This window comes from Lolium rigidum, chromosome 4 (genome assembly GCF_022539505.1).
Source record: "Lolium rigidum isolate FL_2022 chromosome 4, APGP_CSIRO_Lrig_0.1, whole genome shotgun sequence".
Taxonomy (NCBI): Eukaryota; Viridiplantae; Streptophyta; class Magnoliopsida; order Poales; family Poaceae; genus Lolium; species Lolium rigidum.
The window spans coordinates 261,109,839-261,124,893 of NC_061511.1; the positions used below are offsets into that span (position 1 = coordinate 261,109,839).

The 15,055-nt window shown below is 43.0% G+C and overlaps 1 protein-coding gene across 1 annotated transcript; it reads right to left on the minus strand.

The window, feature by feature from the left end:
* Positions 1 to 12,258: 12,258 nt before the first annotated feature.
* On the minus strand, positions 12,259 to 14,828 carry LOC124650396 (coatomer subunit zeta-1). Its single transcript, XM_047189927.1, has 6 exons — positions 14,752 to 14,828; positions 14,269 to 14,428; positions 13,294 to 13,441; positions 13,132 to 13,209; positions 12,647 to 12,731; positions 12,259 to 12,546 (listed from the first exon to the last, which is right to left on the minus strand). Exons 1-6 carry the CDS (start codon positions 14,752 to 14,754, stop codon positions 12,487 to 12,489), a joined length of 534 nt encoding a protein of 177 aa, XP_047045883.1. The 5' UTR covers positions 14,755 to 14,828; the 3' UTR covers positions 12,259 to 12,486.
* Between the last annotated feature and the right edge of the window lie 227 nt (positions 14,829 to 15,055).

Consider the following 15,055-nt stretch of genomic DNA (forward strand, 5'->3'; position numbering starts at 1 on the left):
GATTCATATGATGATGCTTGTAATCTAGATGTCATTATGCTAGTCAAGTGAGTTTTACTTATGTGATCTCCGGAGACTCCTCGTCCCACGTGTGTAAAGGTGACAGTGTGTGCACCGTGTGGGTCTCTTAGGCTAGATTTCACAGAATACTTATTCACTGTTGAATGGTGTAGTGAAGTGCTTATTTATATCTCTTTATGATTGCAGCATGTTTGTATCACAATTTATCTATGTGCTACTCTAGTGATGTGTTATTAAAGTAGTTTTATTCCTCCTGCATGTGTGCAAAGGTGACAGTGTGTGCACCGTGTTAGTACTTGGTTTATGCTATGATCATGATCTCTTGTAGATTATGGAGTTAACTATTGCTATGATAATATTGATGTGATCTATTCCTCCTACATATGCATGAAGGTGACAGTGTGCATGCTATGCTAGTACTTGGTTTAGTCTCGTTGATCTATCTTACACTAAAGGTTACTAAAATATGAGCATTATTGTGGAGCTTGTTAACTCCGGCATTGAGGGTTCGTGTAATCCTACGCAATGTGTTCATCATCCAACAAAAGTGTAGAGTATGCATTTATACGTTGCTGTTATGTGATCAATGTTGAGAGTGTCCACTAGTGAAAGTCTATTCCCTAGGCCTTGTTCCTAAATACTGCTGAGTTACTACTCGCTTGTTTACTACTCGCTGCGTTACTACTGCCGAGTTACTATTGCTTGTTTACTACTCGCTTGTTTACTACTGCTGCGTTACTATCGCTTGTTTACTCGTCCTGGGCGAGCACTTTTCTGCCGTTGCTACCGCTTATTCATACCACCTGTATTTCACTATCTCTTCGCCGAACTAGTGCACCTATTAGGTGTGTTGGGGACACAAGAGACTTCTTGCTTTGTGGTTGCAGGGTTGCATGAGAGGGATATCTTTGACCTCTTCCTCCCTGAGTTCGATAAACCTTGGGTATCCACTTAAGGGAAACTTGCTGATGTTCTACAAACCTCTGCTCTTGGAGGCCCAACACTGTCTACAAGAATAGAAGCTCCCGTAGACATCAAGCACTTTTCTGGCGCCGTTGCCGGGGAGGGAAGGTAAACGGCACTCACACATTGGCAAGCCCGGCAACTAAGCACTTTTCCTCCCTCGTCAACTACGCGCCAAGCACTTTTACGGCGCCGTTGCCGGGGAGGAAAGGTAAAAGGCTCTCATACTACGGTCTCGGGTAAAGTATTTTTCACGGCGCCGTTGTGTGTGTGCTCGAAGCTATTTCCTTTAGATCCTATAATTGCATCTTGTTGTTTCTTGTTTACACTAGTTTGGCATAATGTACAAGAGTGAGCTTCTTATTCTATTTCCTGATTTAAAACATGGATTGTTTGATGCGAAAATTAAAAAACCTATGGAACCTTATTTGCATGCTGGTAGTAATATTAGTATGAACGCTTTGAACACCATTGTTGACAATAATATAGAAAGTTCTAAGCTTGGGGAAGCTGGTTTTCATGATATTTTTAGTCCCCCAAGCATTGAGGAGAAAATTTTCTTTGATGATACTTTGCCTCCTATTTATGATGATTATAATGATAGTGGTCTTTTGGTGCCACCTACTATGGAGAGTGAATTTGATTATGATTACAATATGCCTCCTACACTTGATGAGAATAATAATGATAGCTACTTTGTTGAATTTGCTCCCACTACAACTAATAAAGCTGATTATGCTTATGTTGGGAGTAGTAATAATTTTGTGCATGAGACTCATGATAAGAATGTTTCATTTGATAGTTATATTGTTGAGTTTGCTCATGTTGCTACTGAAAGTTATTATGAGAGAGGAAAATATGGTTGTAGAAATTTTCATGTTACTAAAATTCCTCTCTATGTGCTGAAATTTTTGAAGCTACACTTGTTTTATCTTCCTATGCTTGTTACCTTGCTCTTCATGAACTTGTTTATTTACAAGATTACTATGCATAGGAAGCATGTTAGACTTAAATGTGTTTTGAATTTGCCTCTTGATGCTCTCTTTTGCTTCAAATACTATTTCTTGCGAGTGCATCATTAAAACTGCTGAGCCCATCTTAATGGCTAAAAAGAAAGAACTTCTTGGGAGATAACCCATGTGTTATTTTGCTACAGTACTTTGTTTTATATTTGTGTCTTGGAAGTTGTTTACTACTGTAGCAACCTCTCCTTATCTTAGTTTTGTGTTTTGTTGTGCCAAGTAAAGTCTTTGATAGAAAAGTAAGTACTAGATTTGGATTACTGCGCAGTTCCAGATTTCTTTGCTGTCACGAATCTGAGCCCACTGCCCTGCAGGAAGCTCAGAAAATTATGCCAATTTTCGTGCATGATCCTCAGATATGTACGCAACTTTCATTCAATTTGAGCATTTTCATTTGAGCAAGTCTGGTGCCATTTTAAAATTCGTCAATACGAACTGTTCTGTTTTGACAGATTCTGCCTTTTATTTCGCATTGCCTCTTTTGCTATGTTGGATGAATTTCTTTGATCCATTAATGTCCAGTAGCTTTATGCAATGTCCAGAAGTGTTAAGAATGATTGTGTCACCTCTGAACATGTTAATTTTTATTGTCCACTAACCCTCTAATGAGTTGTTTCGAGTTTGGTGTGGAGGAAGTTTTCAAGGGTCAAGAGAGGAGGATGATATACTATGATCAAGGAGAGTGAAAGCTCTAAGCTTGGGGATGCACCCGGTGGTTCATCCCTGCATATACCAAGAAGACTCAAGCGTCTAAGCTTGGGGATGCCCAAGGCATCCCCTTCTTCATCAACAAATTATCAGGTTCCTCCCCTGAAACTATATTTTTATTCGGCCACATCTTATGTACTTTACTTGGAGCGTCTGTGTGCTTTTGTTTTTGTTTTTGTTTGAATAAATTGGATTACATCATGCTTGTGTGGGAGAGAGACACGCTCCGCTGGTTCGTATGAACACATGTGTTCTTAGCTCATAATATTCATGGCGAAGTTTCCTCTTCGTTAAATTGTTATATGGTTGGAATTGGAAAATGATACATGTAGTAATTGCTATAAATGTCTTGGGTAATGTGATACTTGGAAATTGTTGTGCTCATGTTTAAGCTCTTGCATCATATACTTTGCACCTATTAGTGAAGAATACATAGAGCATGCTAAAATTTGGTTTGCATATTTGGTTTCTCTAAGGTCTAGATAATTTCTAGTATTGAGTTTGAACAACAAGGAAGACGGTGTAGAGTCCTATAATGTTTACAATATGTCTTTTATGTGAGTTTTGTCTGTACCGTTCATCCTTGTGTTTGTTTCAAATAAGCCTTGCTAGCCTAAACCTTGTATCGAGAGGGAATACTTCTCATGCATCCAAAATACTTGAGCCAACCACTATGCCATTTGTGTCCACCATACCTACCTATACTACATGGTATTTTCCCGCCATTCCAAAGTAAATTGCTTGAGTGCTACCTTTAAAATTCCATCATTCACCTTTGCAATATATAGCTCATGGGACAAATAGCTTAAAAACTATTATGGTATTGAATATGTAATTATGCACTTTATCTCTTATTAAGTTGCTTGTTGTGCGATAACCATGCTTACTGGGGAACGCCATCAACTCATTGTTGAATTTCATGTGAGTTGCTATGCATGTTCGTCTTGTCGGAAGTAAGGGCGATCTACACTGAGTTGAATGGTTTGAGCATGCATATTGTGAGAGAAGAACATTGGGCCGCTAACTAAAGCCATGATTCATGGTGGAAGTTTCAGTTTTGGACAAATATCCTCAAATCTCTAATGAGAAAAGAATTAATTGTTGTCAAATGCTTAAAGCATTAAAAGAGGAGTCCATTATCTCGTTGTCTATGTTGTCCCGGTATGGATGTCTAAGTTGAGAATAATCAAAAGCGAGAAATCCAAGTGCGAGCTTTCTCCTTAGACCTTTGTACAGAGCGGCATAGAGGTACCCCTTTGTGAAACTTGGTTAAAGCATATGTATTGCGGTGATAATCCGGGTAGTCCAAGCTAATTAGGACAAGGTGCGGGCACTATTAGTACACTATGCATGAGGCTTGCAACTTATAAGATATAATTTACATGATGCATATGCTTTATTACTATCGTTGACAAAATTGTTTCATGTTTTCAAAATCAAAGCTCTAGCACAAATATAGCAATCGATGCTTTTCCTCTATGAGGACCATTCTTTTACTTTCAATGTTGAGTCAGTTCACCTATTTCTCTCCATCTCAAGAAGCAAACACTTGTGTGAACTGTGCATTGATTCTTACATATTTGCATATTGCATTTGTTATATTGCTTTGCATTGACAATTATCCATGAGATATACATGTTATAAGTTGAAAGCAACCGCTGAAACTTCATCTTCCTTTGTGTTGCTTCAATACCTTTACTTTGAATTATTGCTTTATGAGTTAACTCTTATGCAAGACTTATTGATGCTTGTCTTGAAGTGCTATTCATGAAAAGTCTTTGCTTTATGATTCAGTTGTTTACCCATGTCATATACATTGTTTTGATCGCTGCATTCACTACATATGCTTTACAAATAGTATGATCAAGTTTATGATGGCATGTCACTCCGGAAATTATCTTTGTTATCGTTTTACCTGCTCGGGACGAGCGAGAACTAAGCTTAGGGATGCTGATACGTCTCCAACGTATCGATAATTTCTTGTGTTCCATGCCACATTATTGATGTTATCTACATGTTATATGCACACTTTATGTCATATTCGTGCATTTTACGGAACTAACCTATTAACAAGATGCCGAAGTGCCGGTTCTCGTTTTTCGCTGTTTTTGGTTTCAGAAATCCTAGTAACGAAATATTCTCGGAATCGGACGAAATCAACGCCAAAGATCTTAGAATCCCCGGAAGCATCCGGAACACACGAGAGGGACCGGAGGGGGGCACAGGCCCACCACACCATACCCCGGCGCGGCCTAGGGGGCCCGCGCCCCCTAGGGTTTGGCCAGCCCTTCGACCCCCGGCGCCGCCTCTTCTCCTATAAGAAGCCCCTGGATCAGAAAACCCGATACCAATTGCCGAAACCCACGTAAACCCGCCGGAGCCGCCGCCATCGCGAAGCCAAGATCTGGGGGACAGGAGTCTCTGTTCCGGCACCCTGCCGGAGCGGGGAAGTGCCCCCGGAAGGCTTCTCCATCGACACCGCTGCCATCTCCACCGCCATCTTCATCACCGCTGCTGCTCCATGAGGAGGGAGTAGTTCTCCATCGAGGCTCGGGGCTGTACCGGTAGCTATGTGGTTCATCTCTCTCCTATGTGCTTCAATACAATAATCTCATGAGCTGCCCTACATGATTGAGATTCATATGATGATGCTTGTAATCTAGATGTCATTATGCTAGTCAAGTGAGTTTTACTTATGTGATCTCCGGAGACTCCTCGTCCCACGTGTGTAAAGGTGACAGTGTGTGCACCGTGTGGGTCTCTTAGGCTAGATTTCACTGAATACTTATTCACTGTTGAATGGTGTAGTGAAGTGCTTATTTATATCTCTTTATGATTGCAGCATGTTTGTATCACAATTTATCTATGTGCTACTCTAGTGATGTGTTATTAAAGTAGTTTTATTCCTCCCGCATGTGTGCAAAGGTGACAGTGCGTGCACCGTGTTAGTACTTGGTTTATGCTATGATCATGATCTCTTGTAGATTATGGAGTTAACTATTGCTATGATAATATTGATGTGATCTATTCCTCCTACATATGCATGAAGGTGACAAGTGTGCATGCTATGCTAGTACTTGGTTTAGTCCGTTGATCTATCTTACACTAAAGGTTACTAAAATATGAGCATTATTGTGGAGCTTGTTAACTCCGGCATTGAGGGTTCGTGTAATCCTACGCAATGTGTTCATCATCCAACAAAAGTGTAGAGTATGCATTTATCTGTTCTGTTATGTGATCAATGTTGAGAGTGTCCACTAGTGAAAGTCTATTCCCTAGGCCTTGTTCCTAAATACTGGCCGAGTTACTACTCGCTTGTTTACTACTGCTGCGTTACTACTACCGAGTTACTATTGCTTGTTTACTACCGCTTGTTTACTACCGCTGCGTTACCACTCGCTTGTTTACTCGTCCCGGCGAGCACTTTTCTCGCCGTTGCTACTGCTTATTCATACCACCTGTATTTCACTATCTCTTCGCCGAACTAGTGCACCTATTAGGTGTGTTGGGGACACAAGAGACTTCTTGCTTTGTGGTTGCGGGGTTGCATGAGAGGGATATCTTTGACCTCTTCCTCCCCGAGTTCGATAAACCTTGGGTATCCACTTAAGGGAAACTTGCTCGCTGTTCTACAAACCTCTGCTCTTGGAGGCCCAACACTGTCTACAAGAATAGAAGCTCCCGTAGACATCAAGCACTTTTCTGGCGCCGTTGCCGGGGAGGGAAGGTAAACGGCACTCACACATTGGCAAGCCCGGCAACTAAGCACTTTGCCGCGCGACCAGGGGCCAGGCCACGCCGCCCTGCTGTGTCGGCGCCTCGTGGCCCCACTTCCTTTCCCCCTCGGTCTTCTGGAAGCTTCGTGCAAAAATAGGACCCTGGGCGTTGATTTCGTCCAATTCCGAGAATATTTCCTTTGTAGGATTTCGAAACCAAAAACAGCTAGAAAACAACGAATCGGCTCTTCGGCATCTCGTTAATAGGTTAGTGCCGGAAAATGCATAAATACGACATATAATGTGTATAAAACATGTAGATATCATCAATAATGTGGCATGGAACATAAGAAATTATCGATACGTCGGAGACGTATCAGTCTCGCATACACAAAAAGAACAAATGATGTCTGGATAGTTGATACGTCCAAAACGTATCTACTTTCCCGAACACTTTTGCTATTGTTTTGCCTCTAATTTGTGTATTTTGGATACAACTAACGCGGACTAACGCTGTTTTCAGCAGAAGCTGTTTCAGTGTCTCGTTTTTGTGCAGAAATCCAACTTTCGGGAAAACCCTCGGAATTTATGCAGAAGGCCCTATTTTCCCAGAATACTGACGGAGCCAGAAGGACAAATCAAGTGGAGGCCCGAGGGCCCCACACCATAAGGCGGCGCGGCCTAGGGGGGGGCCGCGCGGCCCTATGGTGTGGCCCCCTCGGCCGGCCTCCGACGCCCCCCTTCGGACTATATATTGCCTTCGACCTAAAAACGCACGGGGAGAAGTCGAAGTCGCCAGAAACCCTCCAGAACGCCGCCACATCGCGAAACTCCATCTCAGGGACCAGAAGTCTCCGTTCTGGCACTCCGCCGGGACGGGGAATTGGAGGAGATCATCGCCATCATCACCACCGACGCCTCTCCATCGACCAGCCATGTTTCCCCCATCCATGTGTGAGTAATTCCCCCGCTATATATAGGCTGAAGGGGATGGTAGGGATTGGATGAGATTGGTCATGTAATAGTCATAAGATTGTTAGGGCATAGTGCCTAGTATCCGTAGATGTTACTTTTATGATATTGTTGCAACTTGTTATGCTTAATGCTTGTCACTAGGGCCCGAGTGCCATGATCTCAGATCTGAACATGTTATTGATTCATGAAGATATTCGTTGTTTATGATCTTACCCGCAAGTTGTATACACATGTCGCCGTCCGGAACCAATGGCCCCGAAGTGACGAAATCGGGACAACCGGAGGGAATGGTAGTGATGTGAGGATCACATGTGTTCACGAGTGTTAATGCTTTGCTCCGGTACTTTATTAAAAGGAGTACCTTAATATCCAAGTAGTTTCCCTAGAGGCCCGGCTGCCACCGGCCGGTAGGACAAAAGATGTTGTGCAAGTTTCTCATTGCGAGCACGTACGACTATATATGGAACACATGCCTATTGATTGATTAGTACTTGGATACCGTTTTATTATTATCCGCAAATGCCCCTCGCTTTGATCGTTACATGAGTTTCTCTCATCCATGCAACGCCCGTTAATCCGTCCACTGTGCCTACGTATTTTAATCCTTCCGTTTACTATAATCACTACTCGCTGTCTTTGTTACTCTGCTCGCTCGTTATTTCGCCATCGCTATCGCTATAAAACTGTTACTACTCGATAAACTCTTGCGAGCAAGTCCGTTTCCAGTGCAGCCTGAATTGACAACTCCGATGTTAAGGCTTTCAAGTATTCTTTGTCTCCCCTTGTGTCGAATCAATAAATTGGGTTTTACTTCCCGCGAAGACTGTTGCGATCCCCTATACTTGTGGGTCATCAATAGTATAGGACATTATACACTTTTTTGTGAGACACAATAGACTCGCGTACCCTCACAAATACGTGCATATGCTCATCCCTATGCACACTCTACCCATACGAGAACCTCCGAGAGACTAGGTCCAAGAAACTTATACAACGGTTCATTGACGAAGTCACCACATATGCTTTGCTATCAACGGAAACTAAATAATATTCTGATTTTCTAAGACACCAAAGTGTCAAACGCGTATGAACTCCTAAGTCCTAACCATCCAACCGATGTCTTCTATTATCTGCACATCACATTTTGACACAAAATTTTGCAGGTCCACAACATATAGCATAACACTATACCCGACCAAAGTCCCGGGCCAAGCTTGACCCAACCATGCCTCCGGGTTGGGCCTAGGCCTGTTTTTTTGGCCCGACTGTTAGACTGGACCGGGCCTAGGCCTTGATTTTATGTGATTTAGTCAAGAGGCCTGGCCCGAGAAATACCCAGGTATAAGCATAACCAATGTCTATGATTGATTTGACATTTTTTGCAAATTCAGAAATGCGACATCTAATAATAGGAGGCGGGTGTAACTAGTTGCAGATTATTCACAGTCGAGGAATAAGACAGTGTTGGAGTTTAGTTTGTTTTACTTTTGCAGATCGGCGTGTTTCTATTACAACGAAGAGATGTTTAATTGGCTAGTTTTATTGATTCGTACGTTTATCAAACATGCAAGGTGCTTATGTGCTCGCCAAAAACTAATTCACAAGGTTTACAATGGGCATGCACTACTAGAAAACAGGGTTTTTGTTCAGCACTCCTAGGAGCTTTAATCCCGGTTTAAAAATAAATTGGGATTAATGGAGGACATTATATTGGTCCTGGTTCATCGTAGAAACTCTTTAGTCCCAGTTCGTTTGGACCCTTTAGTTCCAGTTCGTAATACCAACCGGAACTAAAGGGGTGGTCTTCTGGGCAAAAGCCTTTAGTCCCGGTTCGTTTTACCAACCGGGATTAAAGGATTTTTAGATTTTTTTTGGCTCCCCACGCACCTCCGCCCCCCCGGTGGATCGCATTTTTTACCATTGTAAAATATAAAAGGAAATGATAGAAAATTCAAAAAATAAAATCTTTTAAGATTCATGTATGTTACGCAACCTGCTATTAGGACAAATTAATATATTTGAATTTCAACTTTTTCCCATAAAAATCTTAGAAAATGGTAAAACAGCATTAACTTTTGGATACAACGTCGGGAAAAAACGTATAATATATCAAAATGATCATGGAATAAAGTTAGGAATTCACCCGGATTTACCCGGTTAGCCAATTTTTAGATTCTCAAAATTTCAAATAAAAATATGAAAGCAGGAAGATTTTAGTTTTTGCTAGTCAGGATTGTATATTTTAAAAAAAATAATTAATAATTGCATGTTAGGCAATTTTTAGATTCTCAAATTTTCAGGTTTGGAAAAAAAATAAAAAAATAAAATTTTAAAAACAATTATAATACAAATTAAAAATTTAATATTTAAAATTATTATACAAGAAATTATAATACAAGATTATTACATCATTAGTTTTGTTTATTAAAATAATTATTTGGTATTCAAACAATAAAGAAGTGTGATATCGACCAACATGTTAATAGGATTGATATGATACTACTATCAACAACATGCGCGCGAAGCACTTGGAAGGAGGGTGGGAAAGGAACTTAAAAGTTAAGTGTGCTAGTGTTGTAGTAGTGGGAGGATGGGTGACCGAGCGGGAAGTTTGACCACTGTAAGTAATTCGACTAGAGATTAAATGTAGTTAGAGACTAACCGAGACTAACTGAAATACTAGAAATTCTGAAAAAATAGAAAAAATAAGGAGCCAAAAATAATGAGGTTAACAAAATGGATAAAAAAATTAACGAAATAGACTTTAGTCCCGGTTAAAATAGATTAAAAAAATAATGAAATAAACATTAGTCCCGGTTGGTGTTACAAACCGGAACTAAATATCATTTTCCTTGATGCACGCCAGCAGCACACGTGGTGAGACCTTTAGTAACTCATGGTTCACTAGTAGAAAAAGGGACTAAAGGGAATGGACTTTAGTCCCGAATGGTTAGTCCCAGTTGCAAATCTGGGACTAAAGGTCCTTAGCTACCGGGACTATAGACCCTTTTTCTACTAATGATGTCTAAATCTCAGCTGACATAGATTTAACTAAATTTTAGTAGGGTGATATCATTGAAGTCGCAGTTACAAATTGTAACTCAGGTGCAACCCGTGCGCTCTCACGAATTAGAAGCAAATGCAACGGTCTAGGTTTTTCCTCGGTTGAAACCCATATGCAAGTGAAGAAATATCATGTGCATGTTTGCAACCCATATGGAATTGGGAAAATCAAAGTTCTAATAAAAATGCAACGGTCTAGGTTTTTTCTTATTTAATAAAAATGTGGATGTGTGCACTCGTCAGTGCAGAGGCAGGGAGTCATGATATCCTATAAACAAATAGATAACACAGAAAATAAAAAAATGTAAAATTCCACATAACACGAAATCACATTTATTTATTCTTATAGTTTTCATAGCGACACCATGTTAAATGGCAAAAGAGAGGTCGATCCAGTAACCACCAAATTCAAAATGATCAACCTCAAGCTACACGAGAAGGTTGAGCAGACGAGGCTCCGGTCCGGAGCTGGAGCCGGAGGCACACCCTTCTCGATCCCCACCACGACAATCCTCCAGCGGCGGCTGGCAGCTCGAGTTCATCGCCTCCCCCTCATTCCGCCGATCCTCATCATCTACGTCCACGCTGGCCGCCACAGTCTGCTGCTTCTGGCGGCGCATGTGCCCGCCCCGCGCCTGCCCCATTCCGGACGAACACCCTTCTCGAATATCACCGCCGCGGTGATCCTCCAACGGCGGCGCGCCGTTCGAGTCCACCGCGTCCTCCTTCTGCAGCCCCGCCTCCACCACCACCTCCGCGCACGCCGGCGCGTCGGCCTGCTGCTGCTTGTGGCGGCGCATGTGGCCGCCGAGCGCCTGCCCCATGGCGAACTCGAGCCCGCACACGGCGCACTCGTGCGCGGCCCGGGCCGGCTTCTGCTGCCGCGGCGGCAGCTCGCGCCTCGCCTGCAGCCGCGTGTGGCCCGTGCGGTGCCCGCCCAGCGCCTGGAACGACGGGAACCGCCGGCTGCACGTCCTGCACACGAACGCGCCCTCCGCGGCGTCGTCTCCGCCCGGCCGCCTGCGCGAACGTGCCGCCGGCGCCGCGCTGCCCTCCTGCGCGCCGGGCGTCGGGGGCGGCGTGAGCTGCGCGTCGCTGGTGTGCTGCCGCTCTAGGAGGGGCGTCATGGTGTCGACTGTGGCGGGAAGGTTTCTCCTTTCTTCTTGGAAGGAGCCTTTTAAAGTGGCCCTTGCATCGCACGGTGGGTGGGCGCGCGCGCCAACACACGCCTTGATATTTAGCTAGCTAGCTAGCATGTAGGTACAGAGTATCTCGGGGGGAAGTCGGCCGGAGATATGGATCGATCGATGGACTGGGCGCCGCGCGCTAGGGCGATCATGTCGTCACTTGAATCGTGCGTACGGGCACGGAAAGCTACAAGAACCTTTGCGTTGCCTGGGCGATCGATCGACAAGGCGTCCTTGTCGCTCCACAGCGCACCCTTGAAGGCGTGTCGTCCTCCTAGCTCCTTTGCGATTTCGCACCTGTTCGGAGGATTTGGTCGTGGTGGCTCTGATTCCTGACCAACACAACTGCACAAGCAGCCTCATCGGCAGTCTAGAGGGGAGGAACCTTCTTGTTGTTTCTGCGCTTTTGCACTTCCTGATGCAGAACAATAGACACAACATGGATACAAAATTTGTCAGAGCTGTAAGGTGGATATTAGGAAAAATTGTTAGTTTCGGTGAACCATTTACATTTGTTAAGCTACCCATAGCCTCCATTAGCATTTTTTTGCTGACGCGTTGAGTAAACATCAGAGAGTTAAACGGCTCGGGAACAAATCGAACAAATCAAAACTGTGACAATCACATTCCACAATCTTGTCTACACAAATTTTGGACAATTGCAAAACTGAACAATCATATAGTGCCAGCAGAGACACGTGTCATTTTACAACCATAGATTCAGATATATTTTTCCCTCTTTTCTTTTGCTAAGGAAATGAACATATTGATCCCCGGAGTCATAGCTGGCAGGATGCTACTGCCATCCTTCATCTCCAAGGGCAGACCACATCACATGAGAAGTGATTTGGCAAAGTGCTCTCTTGCTGTTGTCAGGGCCTGAACTAGAGTCTGCAGGCAGAAAGTATTATCTTGTAAGTTCAGATAAAGCAACGGTTTAGGCCACAGCAACCGGTTCTGCTAATTGTAAATTGTCGTGTCTGCGACCTACCTGCTCAGCAATTGATGTAGTGCCGTCTGCCCCGTGGGCTGCTACCTTCTCAGCTATCACGCTTCCTTCGGTTTCTAGGACAATCCTGTGCAATTATTCAGCAAAATTAACTACACAATCAAGCAATAGAATAAGTAATTATTATACTTTGGCTATTAATCATATCTCAAAGCCTGGCAAAGAAGCACTGGTATTTTTCAAATACTAATAAGCAAATGCAATGAAAGAAACTTGTTATTCCTGCTGTTGGAACTTCAAGGTATTGTCTCAGTATCCAAATCTTGCCAGTAGCCACCGTGGCCACATGTATCAGGTACACAAAACCTAAATCTTTTCTAAGTACATGTACTAATAGAGTTCCTTTTTCATGCCTCCATTCCAGAAGACCGATTTTGTCATTCACATGTAGATGAGCAAGGTCAAGTGATTATATATAAGATGAAGAAAAACAGATGCACAACAAAAGGTTTTAAGTTAGGGCTTACCCTCCATCAATAATTTCATCGAGGCATAATAGGATCAGATCCAGATTTTCAAGAGCTGTTCTTTTGTCAACATTATTTCTGAAACCAATTGGAAATTAGCATAACAATATTTGACAAATTAATAAGTACAAAATTGTAATACTAAAAAAGATTGATCCTAACCTGAGAATGTGGTCAACAGCATCAGTGAATCCCTGAAGAATTGATGCTAAAATAAGTTCATTCTCCTCATCTCCTCCAGTAACATAAAAATGTAGGTCTTGGATGAACTTATACACAACAATGTGGCCATCAAACATGACAATCTCAGCTGTAAAGGAGGAAGGTATAAATAAAACTGAATTACTTGAAAGATGAGGAGTTTGAGAATAAAATTCACATACGCAACTAAAATTTCAAGACAACCACATCTTGTGTTTAAGTATAAATTTAACACAGGTAAAACGGAATACTAAACATCGCATCTTTGGATTGGTGGGTATGGTACAAGAAACTACAAACCGTACTTCAGCTTAAGCTATAAGGGTATATTGAATATATTATATTATAGTTTACTTTTAACATGCCCGGAAGAGAGATACTTGTTTTTATGCAAGTATACTGGAATAAACTTATTCGACTCTTTGTTAGAGAAACAGATCAAAATATAAAAAATGAAACTTATGGCCTAATGGAAATGTTTTGATGTTTCCTATTTTTGCACCACAAAGCCTTGCCAAAACTTGGCCCATCAAAATGAAGAGTGAATTTTTTGAAGAAAATAAGGTAGCAGAACAAATGTTTGGCACTTTTGGTTAACAACTTCCAGTATTTTGGTAAAGCACATATAGGAAACAACAGAACTCAGCCAGGTGCAACCATGGACGCATAAGGTTGCAGACACTCACCCAACCAGTTTTAGGCTTGACTTCTAAATCAATTTATGACCGGCAGGTTGAATTTACAATTTCTTGCATAGCACCCTGGTGTACATAGTAGTATGAAAGATAGACAAATCTGTATGTAACGCATCAATGCAAGATATCAAACACCTGAATATACAGTTTCAGCATTATGCACTCCCACATTAGACTACTATAACTACCACCGATCATCACATGTTCATATACAAATCACATTCACCGTTCGAAATCTTACCCTCTGCTCCGGAACTTGCTTTCTGGGTCTTGACAAACACCGACTTCTCGAAGGCCAGCTTCGCCGAGAGCTGGGGCCAATCATCCGTGTAGTACTTGACGGCGACGCGCTTCCCCTCGGAGTCCAGCAACAGAATGTTCTTCACGGAAGGACAGGTCTCCTGCGCGAGCATAAAAACAAGGGATCAGCGAGCAGCAGCAGCAGCAGCAAGCACAAACTGATCTGAGGCCGCCATTAACAGATCCCGATTTGCGTCTGCGGCAAAACACCGCATCCCAAACCAAACTGGCAACCAAACAGATGGAAAGAGGCCAATTCTGCCTCGAAAAGTGAGGCTTTCCGAAGTCATCATAGATGCCGGCGGCTCTGAGGTGGGGGCGGCACGCGAGGGATTGGGGGCGGATCAGGGAACCAACTGCACTAGCAGCGCACGCGAGGACGGAGGAGGAGGAGAAGAGCGTCGGAGGGCGCTGGGTTTCGTACCATTTGGAAAAGGTGGGCGGATTCGCTGGGGGCGCCGGGAGCAGGACGGTGGACGACGAGATCTCCGGCGGTTGCGCAGCACGACGAGTGAGGTGAACGAAACGTCTAAGCAGAGTCACGAGTAGACTAAGCTCCTCGATGGGCTTTGGGGGCCCGGCCCAAAATCATTCCAGATTTGGCCTTGGTTGACGTGTAGGGTAGGATAGTCCACGTTTCGCAGGATATTTCAAGTTGTGGAAAAAACTTAGCACGCCATCCTAGCCGTGCATTTTTTGTGCATTTGAATTCCAACTGTGCATTTGAA